This window comes from Myxine glutinosa, chromosome 9 (assembly GCF_964187855.1).
Source record: "Myxine glutinosa chromosome 9, kmMyxGlut1.1, whole genome shotgun sequence".
Taxonomy (NCBI): domain Eukaryota; kingdom Metazoa; phylum Chordata; class Myxini; order Myxiniformes; family Myxinidae; genus Myxine; species Myxine glutinosa.
The window spans coordinates 107,190,703-107,217,395 of NC_136269.1; the positions used below are offsets into that span (position 1 = coordinate 107,190,703).

At 45.6% G+C, this 26,693-nt stretch overlaps 2 protein-coding genes across 2 annotated transcripts in view; one reads left to right on the plus strand and one right to left on the minus strand.

The window, feature by feature from the left end:
- EIF2S1 (eukaryotic translation initiation factor 2 subunit alpha) overlaps positions 1-20,827 on the minus strand; it is a 32,361-nt gene extending 11,534 nt beyond the window's left edge. Inside the window, exons 1-3 of the mRNA XM_068128599.2 lie at positions 20,485-20,827; positions 15,687-15,925; positions 13,446-13,525 (exon numbers count right to left, since the gene is read on the minus strand). Of these exons, the coding sequence (XP_067984700.1) occupies positions 13,446-13,525; positions 15,687-15,924 (318 nt within the window). The 5' untranslated portion in view covers position 15,925; positions 20,485-20,827. The remainder of the gene's footprint in view (positions 1-13,445; positions 13,526-15,686; positions 15,926-20,484) is intronic.
- The window catches only part of LOC144893653 (uncharacterized), a 1,023,192-nt gene that overhangs the window by 954,712 nt on the left and 41,787 nt on the right, over positions 1-26,693 (plus strand). The window lies entirely within an intron of this gene.

A 26,693-nucleotide genomic window follows, 5' to 3' on the forward strand; every position in this document is an offset into this window, starting at 1 on the left:
ATCTCCATAGCAACGACTTTGGACCTTGGATACGGTCGCTTTTATATAACCAATCTCAAAAAGTGTGGTATCAAAAGATTCGGAATAGCCTATAGTGCAATCCAGCTGAGAACCAATGAACGAATTCCATCAAAGGGAAAAGGAGACAACCTCTGAAGCTGAGAAGATGAGACTGATTGAGACGGCAGCAAAACTGATCAAAAGTGATGTGAAATTAGTAGAACAGTCGATAGATATGTATCCATGCTCAACTGAATTTTCCGCACCAGAAGAAGCCATGTCGTTCCTACCGGAATCATTAAAACTCCTTCTTCAAACACTCTTTGTCGGCCGAGATGCTGATAGGAAAGTCGGTTCTGTAGGCCAAGCAATCATGCAGGCAATTCGGCCCCGAGTGCTGCTGGCACCCCTACAGATAGGACTGGGTGTACAGATGCACCATCATTTTGCATCAAAGTTCTTGATCGACACGCTCCATGCTCACGGATATTGCAGTTCTTATCATGAGATACAAAGGTATGAACGGAGTGCAGCAAACCGGCCGCAAACCAAACTACCGGCCAGAGCAGGTCATCCAATATATGGCGGACAATGTCGATCACAACATCCGTACAATAGATGGCCTCAACACATTCCACGGGATGGGAATGATTGCGTCTGTCACTCCTGGCCCCCGCCGGACATCAACAAGAGTGCCACGTTTATCTGTGACACTGAAGGATGTTGAAGCTGTGGGTCGGATAAACATCCGGCATCTGACATCACCTTGCGATGGTCTAGATACTCTGAGGTATGAGGTTCTGCAAGATGAGATGGAAAAGGACAGATCTACCAACCTTGACCTCCTCTGGAAGCTGTCCCTCACATTGCGCTCACCACGACCAGCATGGTCTGGCATGATGCAAGCCGTGCACACTGGTGTACATCCAGGTCAGTCTGCAATCTTTCTGCTTCCCATGATCGACATGAACAGCAGTGATCCAACTTGCATCTATTCAACATTGACATTTCTATGTGAGCACGCCAAACAGTACAACGCAAAGGTCATCATCACATTTGACCAACCACTTTGGTGGAAGGCGCTTACCATCATCGAAAGCCAACCGGAGGGCAGTGACTTGCGTAAGGTTGTACTGCGCTTGGGAGGCTTCCACACGTTGATGAGCTTCTTGGGGAGTATTGGAAATATCATGTCAGGATCTGGACTGCGCTCTGTTCTGGAACTGGTGTATGCTGAGAACACTGTAACGCACATGCTCTCTGGCAAGGCATATGACCGAGCTATCCGTGTTCATCTCTTGGTTGATGCAGCACTGAACACTCTCCTCGCAGAAAGGGTACTTGGTACGCTAGTGCCTGCTTGTTCGCAGGCTCAGGATGATGGCCCTCAGGGCACTACAGGAGATGACGAACCAAGTGAAGACGCGATAATGCAAAGCATAGATGAGGCACAGGCAGCCATGGATCCGCATGATACCGAGGCAGGACAGGCAGCCATGGATCCGCGTGATACCGAGTCAGGGTCGCAAAGTGTGGGAGCTGGCCCAGTTGACCTGTGTGAGCTACGAAACCTGTATGATTCATTGTTGAAGGGTGAGGGTTGCACTGAAGATATCCTTTCAGCCCCGGTTCTGGACTCTGTTCGTGACATCATGAATGTTGCTCGACAATCGAAGAAGGATCTGCGTACAGCACAGCTATGGCTGCAATACATGGACATGATAGACATTCTGAGGACATTCCTGAGGTCGGAACGCACTGGTGACTGGCGTCTGCACGTGCACGCTTTGCACGACATGTTGCCCTACCTAGCAGCTGCAGGCCACAATCTGTACACAAAATCTGTGTACATCTACCTGCAGCGACTGGCACAACTGTCTATTCAGCATCCAGAGGTCCACCATCAGTTCCAGAATGGATTTCACGTAGTGCGGCGTTCAGATCGGTACTGGGCCGGCTTGTCCACAGATCTTGTGATCGAGCAAGTGCTCATGAGAAGTGTGAAAACCACAGGGGGACTAACAAGGGGTCGTGGAATGAGCGAGCCGCAAAGGATCACGTGGCTGCTGTCCACCCCCATATGTGCAGAGGTCAACATGGCTTTGCAAGAGTACACATCAGTGCAGTATGGGACCAGTGACCAGCACAAAGAACAAAGCGCAGCTCGACAAGGACGGGACACAGATGACACGCACAAACTTATTCGCTACCTGTCATCAAAGGATCCCTTTGGAAACGATCCAACTCTGCAAAGCATTGACACTGGCATCACAGCTGGAGATTCGGTCAATGCTGACCAAGCAGCGTCAGTCGGCAGGAAGATCTTAGATGGAATGCTTGACAAAAAGGTTCTTGATCACACGTTCAAGAAGAAAGATCAGGTTGTGACTCTTGACACACGTTCATCATTGAAAACTGGCAGACAATCCGTTCTGATAGATCCACAACTGTTGTTCCAACGTCTGAGTACGGCAGGATCACGCTGTGATGACCTCAAAGATGTCTTCAAGTACGAACTAAGCAGTTTCCCACCAGCACTGTTTAAGACCACTGATATCCTGCTTGAGGCCGACAAGCCAGCGCTAGCCGAAGCCATTTGGAAACAACTCCCCCTTGACGTTCGCAACACAGTGCTGCCACAGAATGTGCAATATGTTCTGGATGGTGGGGCATTGCTACACAGAATTCCTTGGAATTCTGGCGAGACATATGGAGGAATCGCCAGTCACTACGTGCGATATGTTGGAGACAGGTATGGTAACGCTGTCATAGTGTTCGATGGATATGTGAGCGCACCCTCCACCAAAGATGTAGCGCACAGCAGGCGCGTTCGATCTCACAGCAGTCCCCTTGTCAACTTCACAACGGACATGGTATGTACTATGAAGAAAGATGACTTCCTTGCCAACCAAACAAATAAACAACGTTTCATCAATCTACTGAGTGATGACCTTCAACGGCGGCACAACGCTGTTCATCATGCCAGGGCAGATGCAGATGTTCTCATAGTGGAGACAGCCATTGCATGTGCAAACACCAAGGACACCGTGATAGTTGGCGACGACACCGATCTTCTTGTTCTCCTTTGCAGTCGTGCAGCGCCCACATCTCACAACCTGTTCTTCCGACCTGAGCCTAAGCTGACGTCAAGGAGGCAAGCAAGATGTTGGAATATCGAGCAAGTGCAAAAGACACTTGGACGCAATGTTTGTGACAAGCTTCTTGTTGCACATGGACTCCTGGGTTGTGATACCACGTCAAGAATTTACTCGATTGGCAAATCAACAGCCTTGAAGAAGCTGAACTCCAGTGCGTATTTCTCCGAGCTTTTGGCAAACTTCAACACTCCTGGAGCGTCAAAAGAGGATGTCATGACAGCTGGAGAGAATGCCCTGGTTTGCTTGTATAATGCCCAGCCCGGGGAAACACTGGACATGCTGAGGCTTCAACGCTTCCACCAGAAGGTTTCAACAAGCACTGTCAGAGTTGAGCCTCGTACCCTGCCCCCTACATCAGCATCTGCAAAGCAACATTGCCTACGGGTGTATGTTCAGGTTCAGCAGTGGCAAGGAGTTGCCATGGATGCCAATGGTTGGGGATGGGCTATCCGTGACGAGAGAATGGTTCCCGTGATGACCGAGATGAAGCCTGCTCCAGATTACCTTCTAGATGCCATCCACTGTGGCTGCAAAACAGACTGCAGCACCCTACGATGCAGCTGTCGCAAGTACAGCCTGGAATGCTCTTACGCATGCAGTGAATGCAAAGGACTTCACTGTTCTAATGTGACCTTGTCAGAACCAGAAAGTGATCCAGAAGAAGAATAAGCTCTTAGGTTGGTGCTTGAATCGCAGTTCATTCAATTATTAAATAAAACACTTTTTTTTTTTTTCAATATTTTTTTTTTTCAATATTATTTTCAATATTATTTAACGATTTTTTTTGTATATATAGTACGATATGAACTTGTTCACATAAAGCCATTACATTGCAGGCCTCAGGGACATAAAATTGCAGGATCTCATAAGGATTTAGCACGGAAACAGTTTTTGGTCTGAAAAATTTATGCAGATTTTCGCTTAAAACCTTCTCTTAAAGATTGCAAAAATTGGAAATGTTCCAATGCTCCGATTCTCCTTGACTTTTAGTATGTCATTCTCCACTAAATTTGACATTGAAAAATGCATGTTTCATTACTATTGCAATTTGTGGTGGGTTCGACCCCAAAATGGCGTACATTGACTGGACTATATATATATATATATATATATATATATATATATATATATATATATATATATATATATATATATATATATATATATATATATATATATATATATATATGCGGGGCTTGAGACCCCTGCCCCCCTTGTGTCCTTATATTGTTTGACCAATTACCAAATATAAACCAACCATGTTTGCTTTGCTTAAAAATATCATATCCTTTAGATCCTTTGAAACCCTGCTTTTCCCTTTAAAAGACTTACTTTGCCTGTCATGTATCTCAAGGATGATATACTTTGTGTGACTTTTTATAGCATGTCTCTTACTGTCGAAATATCCTTTTGGAACTTACTATATCCTTATAAAGAATTATATGTCTTGTAAAAGCCAGGCCCTGATGGTATTATCCTTCACTCTGTGAAGACCAAACCGTATCTTCCCAGTCCCCCTTAACTGTGCTAGATCACTTTTCATGTTTGACATTTTAACGACTTGCTGAACTTTCCCCCAATTAACTGGTTTCTAGAGAATCGTCAACATGTTTGACCCTCAAATGACCTTGGAGACTACTCTGTCTTTCCTTTGTCTCGACAGCAAAAACCACAGCCCAATATTCCCTTTATATAGTGAAACTCGACCGAATTATTTCAGAGCATCATGTTGGAATCCTGGTCCTTGTGGGCCTCAGTTTAAGCATTTTGCTTTCCACCAAGCTTGTGTGTTTGATGAATCAAATAAATATCTCAGTTGTTCCTTCTCTCAATCATGAGTCTTGAGTCCTAAATCAACGGATCCATCATATATATATATATATATATATATATATATATATATATATATATATATATATATATATATATATATATATTGTTGCGGAGATGAGGACTGTATTTTTTTGATTGTGTGCTGTATTATTATTATTATTGTTTATTCTGCGCCCCCCCTACCTCCGGAGCTGTGTAAAGGTGAAAGGGCATCCCATAATTAGTCCACAAGCATACACGTCAGCCAAATAATAGAATACCCCTGTTTGATAGTTATCTCTTATTCTGTGTTTTAGGGTAAGGCTGTGTCCCATTAATTAAAGTACTCCATTGCACCAGTGAAAAAAGAATAGATCCCCTTTCATTCCCATCCCCAAAATCTCCATTCCCTTTTACATCCCCTCTGGTGATTGCCAACCCTCGATTGCCAATTACCTCCCCTCCAATAACCGCCATTGACCACGAGGCAGGGTCGGAGAAGAAAGGCGTGTCTCCACCTCGTCATAGAGGGGAAGAGGGGCGTGCCCGCCCGTCGTCATCAAGGGCGGAGCGAGAGGGTCGCGTGACCAACCAGGGCCGAGGTGAGCATACCGATGGGCGTGTCAGGAAGGCCGGCGGCTTGATCGCTGGAGGCGCTATAAAAGGCGTGCACGCAAGAAGCAAGAGAGGGAGTCGTGAGTTGGTCGTCAAGAGAGTCGTGAGGAGTCAGTCAGTGGAGTCGGTGGTCAGTGGGTTGCGTTGGTTGCGGTGAGGAGTCGGTGGTGGTGGTCAGTTGGTGGCGTTGGTTGCGGTGGCAAAAAGTGAGTGGACCAAGAAAGAGTTGAGGGTTTGGACCAGACGAGTCGGACAAGGCCTGGCAAAGCACGCGACATCCACAGCAGCCACAACAGCAGCTTGGGGGCTTGAACGGCGGTTTGGAGCAGGGCCGTGAAGGAACGGCGGCTGCTAAACGCGCCGGTTGTGCTGCAGGACCCCCTTGGACCTTCCTCTCCCTCCAGCCATCCACCTCCTGCCATTCCATCCTTCTTGTGTACGTGAGTTTGTTCTGTTTGTTCTGTCCTGGGTTAATTAAGTCTGTATAAGCTAGTATTTTCACTGTGTCACCTGCGTCTTATGTGCTTGTAAATAAACGTGACTGCTTTCTTTTTGCTTATGTGTGTAAATAGTCAATAAATTCAGTAGTATTTCCAAACCTTTCTTTGCCTTCGTTTTCCTCTTTGCATTCGTCGTTTTAGTCTTTTCCCTCATTGAGCAGCCGCGGTGCGATCTGGTCAACGTCGGGTGGAATCGGGTTCTAATCGGGGAGTAACTGTTCGGTCGCGGTTGGACCATCCGCTCGGCCCATCATACCATCTAAACCGCGATCAGTAAAAATTGGTGTCTGGGAGTGAGATTCGGGGCCCGAACCAAATTTTTAAAACATCTAAAAAAAAAATTTGGTCAAAATTTGGAGCGGCCGAAATTTGTTTTGTTTTACAAAACCCGAATTTTGAAATCGCGCCATGGCTGGTCAAGGCGACGGGATGCCGGTGGGAGAGATAGACGGGGTAGAATCGACCCAGGACCTCGGGGAAATGTATGTAGTGGGGCGGCTTAGCCCAAATATTCAAAAGAATTGTGCATTTTGTGATACAAGCACCAAATTTGGCACACTAGTAGACTATCATATTATGAAAAGATCTGGCTATTGGGCCATCTCAGATTCAGAGATTTGATTTTTGCAAGATTTGCAGATTTTGCAAGCTGAGATTGCAACGCCAGGGACGGCCGACTCCTTCCTACGAGCTGCCCACGTCACCCGCACAAGAAGAGCTCATCAAATCACTGCAGCGGCACTGCACATCCTGCAACACCGTGCGTATGAACGCCACTGTATGACATATGCTGATGATGCAGAAGACCTGCCTGAGTTCGAAGACTGGTGTCACCAGAGAGGAGAAGACATTCCCAACTTTCAGTACTGGGCAACTGTGCTGGAACTAGAGATGTTGGTACTGGTCTACGTGCGTTCTCTGCGGCAGGCTTCATTCACGACGTACCTTGATGCCCTGACGGAACTGGTCCCATGGTTCCATGCCTTAGACCACACACACTATGCCAGGTGAGTCCCTGTTCACCTGAGGGACACGGTTGCACTCCCAATGAAGCACCCAGATGTAGCCAGAGAATTCAGGGCTGGCAACTTCACTGTACAGAAGACGAAGAAGGTGTTCTCTTCGATCCCAATCGAATCGAAATCTTGCAAAAATCAAATCTCTGAATCTGAGATGGCCCAATATCCAGATCTTTTCATAATATGATAGTCTACTAGTGTACCAAATTTGGTGCTTGTATCACAAAATGCACAACAGGTTTGCTATGCTGCTACACTAAGAGCAATATGTAGAGCAGAGTAGATCTGAGTAGGTAACATGCTTCGAGATGTCGCGATAAGGAACACTTCCTGTAATAAGTCATGTGTAGGCGTTTGTCGGGTTAAGATGTATGATTGTGAATCTACCAGGAGATTCGTGTGTTAGTTAGTGTAGGGAATAATGAGTGGAGCCCTTGTATGTCTCACCTGGTAGTCAAACCTTTGTCCCTTATGGCACTGCAGACCACCTAGACATTAGTTAGGACCTTTAGTACAACACTAATGACGCCTTTCCCCCCGACATGACTTAGGAAGAAATCGGGCGAGAACACCGCCACAATTGGCCGCCACCATTTACACCTCCAAGAGGCCTACCCACCTCGCATAGCACATGCTGTGACCAAGGAGCAGGAGCGGGAGTGGAGTGACACAGTGGGCGTGGCCTGAGCGAGCCGGCGGAGGCTATGATTGGCAGAGCAGTGCGCCAAAGCTGACGTGACCGGCCAGAGATATGAACGGCGGCCGGACGCCATTGGGCAGTTGAGAGGAGTCGAGTTCAGAAGAAGCAGTTGAGTTACAGTCCTGGTGCGATCCTGAGCAGTTGAGACTCGGCGTGTGGAGTTGCGCAGAGAGCAGTTCAGTTGAGCGCAGACAGCCCAAGCGGAGTTGGCAGTGCGCAGTTCGAGAGTTGAGCCCGAGCAGTTGCCGAACGCCATTGCGCAGTTCAGTAGTTGATCCCAAGCAGTTGGATTCCTGGCAGCGCAGTTCAGAGACCCCGACCCGAGTTGGGCTGAGGTGTAGCCCGAGTGGAGCTCACTGTCCTGCTGTGGGACCTCGTGGTGCTTTGGAGCTTGGTGCACAGACCTCGTGTGCAGCGGCGAGGGCGTTGGCTCGGGCCTAGCGGGGCGTGCGAGGCGGACAGAGGATTCTTCCAGGCCGGGAATTGAAGACGACAAGACAGCGAAGACCGAGCTCCGCGTACCCAATTACATAAGACGTTTTTATTTTCGTATTCATCTCCCTCGTCTCGTGTTTGAAATCTGTTGTGTGTGGGATCCCAATTTAGCTACCTTATTTTATTATCGGCGAGTGCTTTTCACCGTCTTTGCTTTTCCCAATAAACCCTTGCATTACTTTTTGTATATAATATCTAAACGCAGTTTACCGGGTGATTGATTTGATAGTTAAGGCTGCGGGGACTTGCGCTGCTTCCCTCCATTCCGTGCGCTTAAGGGTTTTAGATTTTGGAATCCGCTATTGGGCTTCCGCCTCGGAGTTAAAGCCTTCGTGATCAGCATCCGCGATCGCCAGATATTAATTTTTGCGGTTGCGCGACATTTGGTGTCAGAAGTGGGATTCGAACCCGTCGGACAATTTTTTTTTGTCCGCGGGAAGACATCGACACGGTCGGGCGTACATCGCGCCCGACGTTCGAACGCAAAATTTGTTATAGTCGAGGCGGAGAAATTTGAATAATCAATTGGGCGTATGGAGCGCGATATCGCGTCTTCGACAAATTTAAATGTTTTTTTTAAGTAAAGTAATACGCGCGCGGGGAACGATCTTCCGAAAAGCGGATGTCGGAGATCGACGAGATGGAGGTACGCAGCGAGGCCTCCGTCAGTTTAGGGAGTGAGCTGGAAATAGAGGGGGTAGCGGACAGTGTCGGAGTGCTCCCTGCCGTGGGGACGGCCCCGATAGATCTCCAGACCATAGTAAATTTATTAAATGCTCAGAGGGCCGATAGTGAACGATTGGGAAATCAAATGGGAGAAATGAAAAGTGGGTTGGAAAATAAAATTGGAGGGATGGAAAGCAAAATGGAGTCCCAGGGGAATGAATGTAGGGAAAGAATGAAGGGAATGAGTGATCGATTGGAGGGAAAAATTGAAGGAGTGGGAAATATAATTGACGAATGGACGAATGAATTGAAGGAAGGACGGAAAAATGGTGCCGCCGGGGCACAGGAGAAGCCAAAGGTGGCAAAAATTGAATCGGAACGGGAGGAAGCTAAATTGGGAATGGGAGAGAGTACTGCCCATGCAGATGTGCATGGGGCTCAGGAGCCGGGAATGGCAAAATTGGGAATTGCACAGGGGATGGAAATTGAGGTAAATGGGGAGACTGCAGGTGCAGAGGTGGATGGGGAATGTCCACGGGTGGATGGGGAATGTCCACGGGTGGATGGAGAATGTCCACGGGTGAATGGGGAATGCACACAGGTGAGTGTAGAGTGCGCACACGTAGATGGGGAGACTGCAGGTGCAGAGGTGGATGGGGAATGTCCACAGGTGGATGGGGAATGTGTACAGGTAGATGGGGAATGCCTGCAGGTAAACGTGGAATGTTCACAGGTGAATGGGGAATGCGCACAGGGGAGTGTGGAGTGCGCACACGTAGATGGGGAGACTGCAGGTGCATAGGTGGATGGGGAATGTCCACAGGTGGATGGGGAATGTCCACAGGTGAATGGGGAAGGAAATTTGGAATGTGAGAATTGTAACAGCGAATGTTTCCCACATTCTGGCCTGGTTGTTTGTCGGGACCGGGTGGATGTCACAATACCCCAACCGGGGGATGAATTGGAATCCTTGCAGCACCAGGGCGGTGGTGCGGAGCAAGAGGGGGTAGAGTTTTGGGGGTCCGTGTAATGGAGCGGGACCGGGTATTTATTGGGGATATTGATGAAGACCTGGCGGGGCCAGAAATGATTTGTGATGATGATGATGATGAGGATGATTTGATCCAGCGGCTGGGACCTGGGACAGTCCCATAGAGGTAGGGTTTGACCAGGCCCAAAGGTGTTTGGGGGATGAGGCGAGTCGGTCCGAGGAGGTGGTTGGAATGACCAAGGGGACCCTCACCGTACACTACGATTTGGAAACAAAGGCTCCGAAATTGCAGAACCAGTTGGGGGAGTGTGTTGGCTCCGGGCTGGATTTGGATCTTGAGGGATCGGGAGATAGAGCCTCTGACGATTTGGTCACCATTGGGAATGTGGACCAGCTGCAGGGAGGGGCAGAACAACCGGTGATAGAGGTTGTTACCTGCAGCTGCGGTGATTGGACACCTGGAGCCAAAATTTCTAAAAGGAAATTTAAAATCAAATTAAAATGGGAATGTGATTTGGAGCAGCCGTGGTTGGAGTTGGTCCCCGGGCTGCGGGATTTGGACCGGGGGAGGTCGATGGTGATGGCCTCAGGGAAAAGTTGCCCCTTTCAAAATTTGGTGATGCCAGCCAGCAGGGGGGCTGTGCTGGCGAGATTTGGACGTGGGGTCCAGCCTTGGGTGTCGAAGTACGACCTGGGCCCCATGGGGGGTCTGGTGGAGTGTTGCGTCCCTTGTCCGTCGGGGCGTGTGGCTCGGGCCGGCAGGGTCACCGTCCCCTGGTGAGGGTTAAGACCACCAGGGGGTCCGAGGTGGTTTCTCAAGCCTGGGATGGCATATATTGAGGACCACTAGGGGGAGATGTTGTGGGTCGCGCTTTGGTGGTGGCACCGCGGACGGCCAACATGGGCCTGATGTGGTGACCACCCGGGCATGCGGCCTGGCACCCTCTCCCTGAGACTTTGGGACAGCCAGCATGTGGAGACCTGACATGCCGTGTTGGGCTATGGACGCGGGTCGAACCGAATGGACAGGGATGGAGATAGCCTGCCGGACAACCATTGGGGCATCTGTGGAACATGATGGTGTGAGAGTAACCTTCCACAGATGCTCCGTTATGATTTGTGGACTCTCGGGTTGGGAAGAGAGCCATGGGGATGTGAATCGGGAAATGTGTAAAGAGCAGAGCATATGGGCCATGCTCGGCTGGCATGTGTATGGCAAAGCATCTTTCTTTGGTGAGGTTAGTGAATTGTGACAAATGTTTGGCACGGATAATCTGTGGATTAGATGCAAATTTAAGGGTGAATTTTGTGAAGAGAAATGGTGGACACTGTACAGTGACGCCATTATTGATCCAGGTGTGTTAGACCAAAGTGTTGGAGGCTGTGATAAAATTTACAGGGTAGCAGGCCACAGCTTTCAACTGGTTGCGGGGGCAACTATGCTGATATTTGGGACGCGGGATCATGGGGATGCAGTTGTGTAGTTGAGGGTCAACGTGGTGCTATGGGTGTCCGAGGGGTGTGGACCATGTCTTCTGGGTGGGTCTCCTGGTGGAGCATGACTGTTGACTGGACCTTGGTGTGGTCAAGTGTGGGTGAGCACTGGGGGGGCTGCGGTTCTGTGGACTGGGGGACGAGAGGGCGGCGTAGGGGACGAGAGGGCGGCGTAGGTGACGTGAGGGGAATGCCACGCACTGCGACCATCTCTCCCAGGGCCGAGGTTGTGTGTGCGGTAGTGTGTGTTGTGGCAGCAAGTGCTCACCACATTGGCCAGCTGGGGCTGGTGCAGCTGTGTTCCTCGCAGGGGGGCCGAAGGATGGATGGTGGGTCGCACCCTTATGGACACTCATGGGCCATGTTGGCGTTTTGACTGCTCACCTTGTCCCGATGACCCTTGCACGGTAGAGGTGCAGAGCTGTCGTGGCCACAGGTAGTTGTGTAGTGATGATCACCGTTGGATGCGGATCCACATACCTGCCAGTGTCGTGGGGACAAAAGAGAAATTTGGAGAGATTTGGTAGGCCCAATGTGAAATTTTGGGATTGTGAGGGTGGATTGCACTTTGGACTTGACCAACCGGAAGTTACCTGTGCATCAAGGTGGAGGTAAGGCCTTGATGGTTACTGTCCCAGGCTTCAGGACTTGCTTGTGGAAATTCTGGGGGACATGTAATTTGGAGTTGGGAGGCGGGTGAGAGTGATGACATGGCCGGTGAGGGGGATGGAATGGGGGCCACATAGTGTCTTGTGGGTGGCGTATGTTTACCTTCGCAAAAGCGGAAGGTTATGTTTTGATCGCTGTGTATTTATTTGTATGTCTGTGTGTGTGTGTGTGTGTATGTTATTCGCATAACTCAAAAAGTATTCAACCGAATTGCATGAAATTTGGTGGGATGATTGGTTATTATACGGGACACATTTGATTAGATTTTGGGAGCAATCGGGTCAAAGGTCAAGGTCAAGGTCACGAAAAGGTCAAAATCGTATTTTAGTACAGTACAGAACAGTAGCTGCGGCGAAGGTATGCGCTCTACCGAGTGCCCGTTCTAGTTTTGTGTTGTGGTTATGCGTTTTGATGTGGTCGTGAGAGTGGAAACTGGAGTGAGTGATGATTCTTGGAGACCATGAGTAAGTGGTGATTATTGTGTTTTGGAAATGTGTAATGATTCAATGTGAACTGGGGGATTTCACATGTAGCAGGCCATGGCAAACCTTTGTAACATCTTTTGAACCATTTCTATGAATTGTGCCGAGTTGTGTTGAGAATTGAATGCCAGCGGGGGAGGAAGTGTGTTTTGGGGTCTTGTGGGTGGGGAAGGTGTGTGTGTCCACAGGTACGGATCAAGCTCTGAGGAGCGATGCCTGCGACCCCCCTCTGCAGCAATTACCCCCGGCAGCCGGTGGTAACTGTAAATTGGAGCTCGTCGGTGGAGGGTCTGGTTGGGCGCCGTGATGCAGCATCTTTTACACCACCTTATCTAACACGTTACATTAGTTCTTCGTGCCTCTTGTTTGGATCCTTTACGACGTCCTTAAAAACAGTAACTTTCCTGTTTGGAATGATTTTCAATTTTGTTTCATTGCTAGACAGACAAAAATGATCTCGCTCCTCTCTGCGCATGTGCAATCTGGACGAATTTGGAGCCAAAGTACTGTTAAAATACAGGTTTTTTTCAGATTCAGATTCCGATTCATGTTAAAAATATAGCATTCAATTGGAATTTACTTATTCCTTGAACATAAAACGATGTTTGTAGACAAAGACAGTCAGACAGACAAAGTGAATCAATTGCTTAACCTCGCTTTTCGCTTCACGCATGCAAATGGACAAATTGGCAATGGGCAATGGACAAATATGAAGGGCAAATTGATTTCCAATATAAAAGTATACAACTAAGAAAACATTTCCAAAATTCCATGAAGACTTGTATTCAAAGAAGTAAGCTCATCAAAGCCCTTCCAAGATCCCTCCCATCCCAAGTGTACACACGGTTTTGGCTTTGGTAAACTTGTCCTCGCACTTCATGGCCTCTTCTTGAGAAACTCGGCGCTTTGAGAGATCTATGTAACCTGCAAATGAACGAAAACATAGCAGACATTTACTGTTTACTTCGAGGAAAGTCAGCAACAACACTGCAAAAAAGCCTTTGTGGGATAAGCAAGCATCTCAGCTCAAACGGGATCCTTACTTGTCCCAAAATGAAACCCCGGTACAAAAATATATTGAATGCATGTGCAGTCAGGGGCAGTGAGATAGGTCAGTTGCTAGAATTATTGCCAAGTGCCGTTTCATCTGGGATCATTCCTCCTGATTTACAACAAAAATTTCACTACAAACCACCCCTCTGGTTTTGTGCCAGCAAGGGCTGCATAACCCAAGCACAGTCCTTCAGATGAGGACATAGTTGACTATCCCATTTGCAAATGGGTTGTGGACAAAGATTCCAGGAATTTTGTTAATTTAAAGAGTAGGCCTATGTGGGTTTAGCAACCTGCATAAATGGTTTGCTTGTAGTTGTTGTTTCATGTGCAGAATGTGGCTTCTGGTTGCATCATTTTTGGAAGCTCCACTGCTCCGCTGACGTAGTGCCCGCTACCAGTACACTGTCACTCATTTTGCCAACCTCAGAAGGATGACAGGCTGAGTCAACCCACCTGGTGATATTTCAATGGCACGACAGGGGACTCGAACTCAGGACCCTAAGATCGCAAGCCAGCCACCTTAACTATTAAGCCAACACCAGGCCTTCGTTTGCTTGTGCATTGCTGCATAGTTGAGAGTGTTAGTGTGTATATTGAACAGATGTGATGACCAAATTATATTTTCCTATCTAAATATCCAGTGCATCAACAAGGATATTTGAAAAAAGAAAGGATTTTGAAGCAAACGAGTCATTGCCTATCAGGTTAATGTTGTATTGATATCGATTGCATTATTTATTTGCCCAATTTAACCCACCCCATTAACGAGATAAAATATACATACAGTATTTTTAAACCATCACAGAAGTTAATGGAAGAAGAGAACAATGGGAGGGAAAAGCTCAAAAGACACACAGAGGGAAGAATAAACGGTGGGACAGGAATGACAAATGCATCATGGCACAAGGAAAAGAAATGCAGTTGAAACGGGTATTGGGGTCTTCATGGGTTTAGAAGCCATAAAGATAGAGATGTGGAGAGACCAAGAGGTGACAGTGGCTTACGGAGTTGAAGAAAGGACGACTGAGATAACAAAATCATCATGAGGAAGGTTCCACATGCAAGAGAAGAGATATGAACGTCAAGTCCAGACTTGGGTAAGAAGGTAAGGGTCTTGTGGAATGCATGTGACCTGGAAGTGAAGGTGGAGGTGAGGGCAGGAGCAAGACCAGAATAGAGGCATCTCTGCAAGGCCTCCAACATGCCCACAGTAATTACACAAGAAGCAGATCCTGAGACTGTACCCTGTTGCGAAATGACAATTATATGGAGGACTTTGAATTCCACAGCCTCAAGGGGAGAGAGATAGGAAGGAAGCAGGAGCACCATCCTACAGGTGGGAGAAATTCCATCACACTTCGGATGAAGGTTTTGCACACTATTCCAAGTCGAGGACAAAAGGAAGAGCACATGGCCCCATGCGAATTCTGAAGCAGTAGACAGCATTGGAGGAACGCCAATTACTACTAATGTTCATGGAAGAAGACAAGAACAGAATCGGTCCCGGATGCTACTTTGATAGACACCAGCTTCTCGAGGTAGAGTATGGGAGAGAACTCCATCCAAAGCAAACCGTTGTTCGAGTTCATGCAGGAAATCCGACAGGCAGTCAAAGGAGGGGCTGTGGATATCCCATTAGCTGGCAGCATGTGATGCCAGACACAATCAAATGCAGACATATCCGGTGAGATGGCTTCTCGTTTCAGACAGAGGACAAGCCACCATTGATGCTAAATAACAAATAAGCAGCATGTCCAGGGTATAACTGTCTGGGCGGAAGCGAAACTGATTATGTGCATCAGAGAGCAGTAAAGTTGAATGCAGAAGCATTAACCACAATATGTAAATATAAAGTGTGGGGTAGATGGGGAGGGGGGGGGATGGGGGGGGGGCTTACAATCGCCAATTGTAAGCACACAAATCATTATTGAACTTGGTCCTTAAGAGTTACTCATTAAAGAGGCTCAAAAGGTAAATAGGTAGGGGTGGTATCAGTAAGAGGGAGGCTATCATTCTCAGGCCATCTTACCCTTCTCCTTGTCTACCCTGATAACCACCACACACTCGTTGCGGCCAATACGAATGAGCTTATTGATGGATCGGATGCGGCGGCGAGACAGTTCGCTCAGGAGAATCATCCCCTCAATGTTGTTGTATTCCAGGAGGCTGACGTAGGCTCCCATCTCGGCAATCGAGCGGACATTCACCATTACCACGTCCTCAACCTCGGGAAACTTGTGTTGGTAAAAGCGGCAACCCAGCGGCATTCTGGGACACAAGGGTGGCTAGATCAGCAGCGAATTGGAATGGAACCAAAGAAAGCAGTGAGCATTTACAAAAACATAAATGTCGTTCCATGCCAAATCGCCTAACTTTCAAAAAGTAAGACATTGATTTAAAAAATAACAAGCAGCAGATACTCTAGCAAGTTACTGAGATGGTAGCCATGGCAACATAATTCATCCAATCACAGCAGTGATCTAATTAGGTTTAGATAATGTCATGAGGAGCAGATGGATGCAATATGAAAGCTAAATATTCAACGGTTTTTGAAATATGGCGTACACAATTGTACATGGACAGATGATCGGTCCCATTTTAATGTCCCCCATCTTTGACCTTGTTAGAGGAGGGGTAGGGGGAGAGAAAAAAATATTTATGGGTAAAATGATCAGCCAAACTTTAAAAAAATAAAACCTCAGCCACAAATTCCAAATGGTTCAATGGTTGTGGCCAAAAATGATGGTGACCCTGATGTTTGCATGAAAAGTAGTACAGTAATGTTTAATTGACATTAGTACGAGTCCGGTAAGAAATTTATGAATCGAGACACAATAAAATAAACTAGAAGGTTACTGGCTCTGCCAGGCTCAACAGCTTACGTTTTGTATCCAGATAGGCCGGATCTAGATCCGGAGGTGAACCAAAATCGAATCGGCTTGTTCTCGTCACTTAACCAACTAATCCCATCTAGTTTTGTCATAACTCGTCCACACTTTTTTGAAATATCGTGCTATATATAGTTTTTGGCCCCATCTCTCAATGGTAAAGAAGCACTTGAAAAATTAAAGGTATTTAAAAAAAAAAAACAACCAAAAAGCACTTTTAATGGATTTTACATAAATGCTTAAAGACATAACACTTATTATAAGAGGAAAATTCAAATCTGTCTTTACATAAAAATCAATTAATCAGTGCGATTCCCTTTTGCCTTGAGAATGCCTCAACTCCATTTGGGATTGATTTAATTAGTTTATGGATTATCTTCGAGTCGATCTTTTACCAACAATGTTGTAATGCACGCCACAGCATAGTCAGACTGCTCACGTACATTATATTTTTCTCTCAAACGTTTTCACCCGTTAAATTTTTTCTGTTAAGACAAAGTGTCAGTCAATAATTACTATAATAAATGAGCACGGCGCTATCGAGCGCACATACGAGTGAGTATATATGGAACACATAGTCATGCCTTGTGCACTCATTCTGAACAAAAACTCCACCGTTAACTGAACACGCTACTATTATGACCCACATAACCATATCATCCATGCAACCTATTATGTCACATACAATGCCATTATACATAGCTATAACGATTATTATGACAGTTAGCAACCACCTTTGTGCATATTAACGCTAAATTGCGCCAATAAATGAAATAAATCCAAACCATATTCCCCATGGCTCGTCAATCATATGTATGACGTTTTGCATTGATCTGTTAAGCGGTTCTGGAGAATAAGATTATTTTAGCTTTTTATTTTCAATCCAATATGGCCAACAGACGATGTGACTGATGTCGTCATAAATTTAATTCTTCAATCACATCGTGTCATAGATCAGATATATGAAGTTTCAGATGAGGATTTCCACTCAACCAATTATGGATGGAATACCACTTTACCGATGAAGTCATCGTTATCATCCTATATACCCCATGGGGCTTCAATGAGAGGCGGAGTTTCATTTTTTTTTTTCAATGAGCGGTTTTGCAGATGTCCAATTTTTCCCTTTAATCCAATATGGCTGTTATGCCATGTGACCTATGAAGTCAGAGTTATCAATACAATGTTATCCATGGGGAGTCCTTCCTATGTTTAAAGTTTTGCATTTATCAGACAAGCGGTTGCACAGAAAAAAAACATTGAAAGCGAAATTATATAGACGTACATACGTACACACGTTGCAATAGTCTCGCAACCCCTTTGAGGCGAGTCTAAGGATAATAGCATAGTAGTTAACATCCTGGAATACAAAGGTAGATTTGGAGAGTCAGACTGTAGTTTTGTAGTTTGCACAAGGCATCAGACTGTGAGACATACCATAAACACTTTCAAATGGATGTGATACGAGTTGATTGCCTACAGCAGCTGAAGAGCAGGAAAGTTGAACATGATCAAGTCTCGCAGAAAGTGGGAGCCATTGTTATTTTGTAAGAGAAATCCAACAATAAAGTTGTGGGGAAAAGATTTAAAGACAAATTTTTCCTGATTAATCTCCAGTGAGAAGTTGGTAAATGAAATGGGGTTCATATTTGATACCTTTGTAAATGTTTTTAGCAGGGAAGGTGGGGAATTGCGTATGAATCGATTGAGGTTCCACCATTTATAATGTCTAAGTTATGACTACGCACAAATATAAAGATCAATATAACGAGGTGAACTCTACGATTAAAAATAAGAATTTTAATATTATTATGGTAGACCTCACTCCTCCATACCAACCAACAATGCCTGCAGAAAGTATTCACACCCCTCGACTTTTTCACATTTTTTTTATGTTACAGCCTGAATTTAAAATAGATTAAATTGAGATTTTTTTTGTCACCGATTTACACATAATACCCCATAATCAGTGAAGCGACAAGCAGGAACTGTTGGCTGCTGCCGTGCTGAGGGCCAGTTTGTGCAGAACAATAACATTTATATGGAAGACTGTGCGGTGAAAGATCTCTAGATTGTTACCTCTGCCACCAAAGGTGGATGGAGGTTATGTTTTCACCCCTGTCTGTCTGTCTGTTTGTGAACAAAATATCTCAAAACGTTGTGGACGGATTGGGACGAAATTTGGCAGAGATGTAGCGTATGTGACAAGGACGAAATTATCATGTTTTGGTGAAGATTTGGATTCGGATCTGGCTACTAGAATTTTAAAGTGATTCTTCACCATTGGGAGATATGGCCAAAAACGATACATAGCAGGATATCTCAAAAGGTTATGGATGGATTTGGACGAAACTTGTTGGACAGGTTGTGTGTGTCACAAGGAAGAATCAATTCAATTTTGGTGAAGATCCGGATCCGGATCCAGTTAGTAGAATTATTTAAGCGATTCTTCAACATTGAGTGATATGGCCAACCAGGCGGAGGTATAGGTATGCTCCCTACGGAGTGCCGTTCTAGTTCTTGTGAGATAGATTGATTAGCTACCTTAGGTGAATGCAAACAGCCCTCGGCGCATGTGACAAACAAAGCCACCATGAACCGCTAATCAATAAATCGACCTGAGGGCACTTCATAAACTGATGAAATATTCCCATATGCTGGTCAAGTTTATCGTGATCTACAGACTCGGCACAGACGCAGTGAACCAATATAGCAATTCTTGGCAAACAAGACGAACAATTGGTCCGTCAGCGAAGCGACAGGTAGGTTCTGCTAGTATTCTAGCAATATAGATAACCACTTGAGCACTAGGTCTGAGTTTGGATCACCCTGGAGTGTCTTCAAATCAACAGGTACCTCTTGCCCAGCAAGTGTCGGTACGGCGTCGTGTCTCCACAATTTCCGAGGCTCGTTTCCCAGGTAGTGAACCCACTGATCAAATACGAGTGGTGGGTGGGAGCTTGGGGGTGAGTGGGGAGGGCAGGTGGAGTGGTGGGGATGTGGTGGTAGTTAGGAGTGTTGTTTGTGTTCATGTGATTGAAGGTGGTTTTGAAATATCTCTCTTAAGTCATTCCTGATTATTCCCGATTCCTGATTAGGAAGTATTCCTGATTTTATTCCATGTTGGCATGTTTGGAGATGACAATTATAATTATGTTTGAACAAGGTCTCTGCGATATATCCACCATTCCTTTTTTGAAAGATATATTTTTAAAGATAATCTTAGATGTCTTTATCTTTAAAAATAATGTTCATTAAAACAAAAGGATATATTGCTGTGGGAAGGGGTCTAAATTGTAAATATTATACTAAATATGAGAATTATTTGGCTCCTTATTAACAGGAAAAATGAATAAAAAATAGATAAATAAATAAATAGCTTTCTTGTACCTGTGTGGGTAGAAACCCCCAAACACCATAACATTTCATCATAAAGACATATTTATTTCCCTCCGACCGTTTCATAACCCACACCAGAGCCCAGCAGAGCTCGTCTTCCATTCAAATTGCTTGATCTGAAGACCTGAAGTAATTTGTCGTTGCTCCGCCATTACAGCATTTTCAACATCATACCGACCCACAGCTCTTCCCAATAAAGAACTGAACTACCCAGGGTTTGCGGTCAAGGGCCTACTAGTACTAGTGCGATGAACATCGTTGCTATAGAATCTAAATGCATCTACGAGTTCATTTTCATCTCTCTTTCCGTTCCACTAATCAGGCGCTTGTAGACTGTAGTAAAACGCATCGCCCGTGTAAAAACGGACATTTTATCGGCGGCTCCGACGATTTCAGAGGCGTCTTCAACTGACTGACGCAACAAACTCCGACCCGAGCACGTCACCATTAAACGGATCTACGAGGCTTAACACGACTCAAGTCAAACATAATCAACACCACCACAACGACGACGACGACGACGATGAAGATGCAACTCACATGAAGGTTGTATTTTTTCCTCAACCTCCTCTTCTTCTTCGTTTGGTTATTATCTTCACTTATAGGCCGCAACCACAACGACACAGAAATCACACGCGGGAGCGAGCTTTAAAACAACACTACCGGGTTCAAAAGCCAAATAAAAAATGTTCAAATGTCTCCGTTATTATGCTATCTGATGATATTTCCACATTAGTCGTTTCCGCCTCACTGATAAAACATATTGTAATAAAAAAATTCACTGATATTTATAAAATGAATATCTCAAGTGCTGGGCTATCCTATCGTTGCTGTTGAAGCTAACCGTCCGCCATCTTACTCGGCGCAAAACTTCAAATTTGACACGTGACACGTGAAGCGTTCAAAATGTTCTTGGAACGAGATACTCACAATAGTCCAAGAAACCCCAACTTTTTTGATTACTCTCTTTATGCATTTTTTTTTTCAGTAATCAATCTTGTACATTGTTTATAATTGACATACCGTATATTGAAAAATGTAATCAAACATTCAATAAGGGTTTTTCTTGGATCATTTCACGTATCACCCTGATAATGATATATATTTGAGCACCACATATTGTAGCTCTTTTTACCTGTGACGTGCCTCAGGTCGACAAGAGCTGTGCATGGTTGTAACGGTTGTTGTTGTGGTTGTTGTTGTTGCGGTATTTTTGAAATGCGCACTGCACCCATTGGTCGGAATTCGGACAGCTGCCGGATCCCACCTACATTTATCGTTTGAATCCACCCACCCTGGCACCCAGATTTAAAAATAATACAACCGCCATCTTGGTTTTATGGTGAGCCGAATAAATCTGGTTCTTTAGACTTCTGGGTACATGATTGGCAGCTTTGATGGTACACCTTTATTGGGGTTTGTATGGCGGGCCTCACCCTCCAGGTAGGTATGGACCCTCGCCACCTCCCTGCTGCCACCTCACTTCCTCCCCTCCATTCCTCGTGTTGTCCCACCACTCCCCAAAACCCTGGGGGGGGAGGGGGTCCTCAGGAGGGGTCTCCCCTGGCATGTCCCCCAGCTCTTTTGCTTTGGGGCTCATAATGCTGTTGACCACCCTATGACTCGTGAAGGCCTTAGCATCAGAAAGATCTCCTCAAAAGGTCCTCAAAGGCAGTACGTGGACAAGATATATTTTATGGTTCAGTTGAGGAGTGAAATGGCTGAGCTTGCTGCCGAAAACAGCAAACTGCAGAGATCGGTGGAAGCTTTTGACCGAGACAACAGAGCGTACCATGCACACAATCAAATAAATCAAGAACTTGCCGGGTGATCTGGCTGTTTACAATATAGTCAGGTTCACGATGTTAACAAATATAATTTCGTTCAAAATTTTTGGAGATTAGCAAAACTATACATTTTTGGAATATTCAGAGCATGGGGAATCCGAAAATCGATGTTGGCATTTGCAGACACCTGCATGGCCGCCATTTTGGATTTTCAAAATGGCTGCCATAAAATACGTACATACTTTGCGCTATCTCTGCTTCTAGTCAACCTAGAAACGTAATTAAATATGCTAATCCTATGTTTTCTGGGTCAAGGAATCCAATAAAGGCCTCAAAATAGTGCTCAGGATTATAGAAAAGCAACAAACAAAGGTGATTGAAAACCATTGTCTTTATATTTGTGATATAACTGTATTACATAATACATGATATTGCAAGTCCTTTGAAGTTATAGGTATGGGTTTATAAAGCAAGAAAGCAGCCTTGTTAGTATCAGATTGAACTATAAGTCCTACACACAGGATCTACTAGGTCTATACCGTTCAGGAATATGCTTTTACAGATCTTCATCACTGTCCTGAGTGTCATTTTCGCAAAGGTGTCTACGCAAATGTAAACATTAATTTTTGGATTCCTCATGCTCTGAATATTCCAAAAATGTATAGTTTTGCTAATCTCAAAAAATGTTGAACGAAAAAACATTGTGAACCTGACTAATAGGCTTGTTGACAAGCTGAATGTGGATATGGAGGAAGTCACACAGGATTGCGATGTGATAAAAGTCCATAATGATCGCAAGACTGAGGTCCTGGCTGCCTCATTTAGAGAAGGGCACAAGAAAGGAGGCCCCGGTGAAGGAGATGGAGGGAGACATTAAGCGTCAGCAGCAGGTCACCAATGGCTTGGTCTATGAGTTGCAGGAGCGGTACTATGAGTTGAAGTCCAGAAATAAACAGCCACAGCAGGAGCTCCAGAACATGCAGCATGACTTAATGATCAGCCAAGATGCCTTGACTAAGAATAAAGACAACTTGCAAAGCGAGCTGGTAAACTCCTCCATAAAGCAGGAAACAGTTGCACTGTACGACCCCTGTACGAGAACTCCATTCACCCCTGTACGAGAGCCGCCATCTCCCTATCTCCAAACCCTCTACCCCTTAAAACCCACCCCTTCCCCCGTAATTGAATCTTGCACAGCTGGCACGACTACCCGAATCCAAGAGTTAACTTCACAAACCATGCGCGAACTAAGAACCGCCCTGGAGCAAGCTGAAGATTCCGACTCGGACGAGCGTGAGTGGCAACGATTGCGTAGTGTTGAACTTTAAGCCTGGCACCCCATGCGCGTTTCGGAAGAGCAAACTTGAAGATTGCCCCTTGCGCGTGCCGGAAGAGGTGATCGATCATGTGCGAATCCTGAGGGAGGAAGCATTGGAAAGGGTGTCTTGGGTATTAAAGGGCGTGCTGATCGCCAGTGTATTTTTGAATGCATTTCGCTGCCTGCCTTGTACAACCAATAGCTTTATTAATACCTCGCTTCAACTGAAAATAAAGGCAAAATGAATCCCTGCTGCTAACCTGGGATTTGCTTTGAAAGGCCCATCCTAAGTCATCGGTTTCTGATCACTTCTTGGGTTTGATTTTGTACGGGAGGCTTTGGCCCACATTGTATTCATGTATTCAAATGACTTTATTCTTCATTGCTTGTAAGCTTTTTACATAACCTCAGAATCATATAGGGAGGCCAATATTTACTCATTAATCATTTTATCTACATCTCTCTCTTTCTTCCTCTCTTGGTCTAAACGATTATAAGGGGAAAGGGACTCATAAGAGGTACTTGACTACCGTCTGGGATTTATCGCCCCAACTTCATGGGTAGGACCTGACCCACCCGACCGCAGCTAGCGTGTTTTCCCTTAGGCAAGGAACTTCACGCACGCCATGAAGTCTAAGATAACATCACACATAGTGAGAAAATACTTCTATGAAAATCCCTAGTGGGACAAAGGGTGATAATGAAATATCTTCTTTCCTTTTTCGTTCTTTTCTAAAAGATATTTGAGTATCAAAGGGGGAACTGTCGAGGATTTCAGTTGAATCCCTGTGTCAGGGATTTCATACATTTGGCTCTGTTACCAGGGCAGCCCTTGAGCATTCTGGGAACTGAGCAAAGTTGGCAGAAACGACCCCTCGCCTGTAATAACATAGCCTGTTGTTGTACTTTTCAGGCTCTGACCTTGGGAAAAATCTGCGTGGATGAGAAAATAGCTTTTCCCTTACTAAACAGCCCCAATGGTTATGCTTTTCGTCTCGTCTTTGAAGTGTCCTTTCATTATTTCCTGTGCAGTATAAAAACCCTGGCCTGATGTGTTTTGATTGAGAAACTGGTCCGTTCCTGGCTTATACGGCAGCTTTCCCATGTACATGTACCTTTAATAAATTATCCTGTAACTGTCTGAGTTTGGTCAAGTTATCATCCCTGGGGGTGGGGCGGGGGGGTTAATGGGGGGTAAATCCCTAGCAGGAGTAACCAGGAAGAGATATTAAGGGATCAGAGACATCTTGAAGGAGCAAAATTTCTGTTAAGCAGATCAAGTCTGGTTTGTCAGAAGCAACCTGTATGGAGAGATCAATCAGGTTTGAGCGAAGGCCCCGGATGTTTGAGGTCCAGACCGTTAAGGAAGAGGGAGGGGGAGCATCGGGCACAGGACAGGGGAGGGGAGAGGCAGGGTAGGATGAGGGGTGAGAGGGGAGGTAGGGAGAGCTGTTGATAGTGTGTCGGAGATTGCAGAAGAGTTAGGAGAAAGGGAAGGATGAAGAGGCCAAAATGTTTGATGGTGATGAGATGAGGCACAGTGAGGGGTTTTTCGAGGGGGGGGGGCAGAGCAAAGTAGAGGTTGGAGGAGGAGGAGGTATGAGATGGAAGGGAGAGGAAGTGGGGAGGAGGCAGCTTTGAGGAGGAGAGGGGAGAATTCGAGAAAGATGGTAGAGGGGGAGTTTTGAAGGGGAGGGGTGAGGGGAGTTTTTAAGGGGAGGGATGAGGGGGAGTTTTGAGGGGGAGGGGATTGATTAGAAGGGGACAGGCAAGGGGGGAGATTTGGAGGGGAGGGGCAAGGGGGGTTTAGGAGGGGAGGGGTGACGGGGGAGTTTAGGATGGGAGGGGTGACGGGGGAGTTTCGGATGGGAGGGGTGACGGTGGAGTTTAGGATGGGAGGGGTGACGGGGGAGTTTAGGATGGGAGGGGTGACGGGGGAGTTTAGGATGGGAGGGGTGACGGGGGAGTTTAGGATGGGAGGGATGACGGGGGAGTTTAGGATGGGAGGGGTGATGGGGGAGTTTAGGATGGGAGGGGTAAGGGGTGAGTTTAGAAAGTGGACGATTAATGACAAACGAACATTTATTACAAACTGAGTTTATTGTGATTTTGCCAATCAGAAAGTGTCGAAAAAGGCCTATATTGTCGCTTTTGCTAGAGACCTCATATTATGAACTGACCTTGATCCAAATGTCGGAGTTACATAGAGAAACAGTGCAATGAGCTCGGTTTCCGATACTGATTCCTCCGTCATTAGCAACTCTGAACGTTCTCAGTATGTTGAAACAGATCAATGGGATGTAGTGGGCGGGGGGGGGGGGGGGCGGGGAGGGCTATGTACTCAATTTCAAGTTCATGTGCAGTTCATGTTAATTTTGTGCAACCACTATGAATGTATTCTACTGGGTCCTACTAATCGGAAAAATGATGTCGCCATTTTTTCTGTTGACCTTTAGTGACCTTGACTCAAGGTCAAATTTCAAACGTCATTACAGTGACCATACTTCATCCACAATATATCAACCTGGGTACCAAAATGTGGTAAATTTCACAAGGAACATTGATTATGACATTTGTTTTGTCATTTTCCCTTTCAGATGTTTGCTATATGCAAATTAATAAGCAAATGACCTAATTAGAGAAAAGATATGCATAATTAATATATAGTCTTCACCATACACGTTTAAATACACGAAATACACCATCGGTATATACCAAAACCTTTTTCCGATTAGTAGGACCCAGTAGAATACATTTATAGTGGTTGCCCATAATTACCATGAACTGCACATGAACTTGAAATTGAGTACATAGGCCCCCCAACTCATTTTGAAGAAACTACTGAAGACAAAAAATTAGTGATGGAAATGCTTTTGAGGAAATGCCAATCAAATCGCCCGTGTCCATATGCTGGTAGCTCGGCAGATATAGTATTACAGTTTCACCATACACGATGAAGTAAATCCCATCACTTCGCATTATTATTGAATGCCAATCATTAGTTACCATCTCAAATGTGTTCTGCTGGATCCGAAACTGGAAAAATATGTTGCTTATTGTTTTCTGTTGACATGTTCTCAATTTTAACTGACCTTTGACATGTACTTGACTTTACTTACTTTGACCCAAGGTGAAATGTCAAATGTCATTTTAACCATGTGATGCAATCAAGCGAAATAAGTCGGATGTCTCGAATATTGATTTTTGGATTCAAGTTCCCAATGCTTTTCTTTATACTGTTCATTCATCATACTTCATAAGTTCCCAATGCCTACTCGAAGAAAGTATCTATCGAAGAAGCTATCGCGCGTGCCCACTACCAAGCAATGGTGTGGAACCAGGATTACGTGCCTGACCCACAGCTCCCACCTGCTACAGACTTTGGGTGGAAAGTGGAAGGTGATGGTCTGGTGGCCATCTCAACAAAGCAACTTCCTGCCCCATATGCCATCAGTCACCTAGTTAAGTGTGGATGTACGACAACAAAATGCATCTCTCACTGCTCTAGCAGATCACAGAATATGAAGTGTGTGTGTGTGTGTGTGTGTGTGTGTGTGTGTGTGTGTGTGTGTGTGTGTGTGTGTGTGTGTGTGTGTGTGTGTGTGTGGTGCAGATGATGACAACTGTACTAACAATGACCAAGG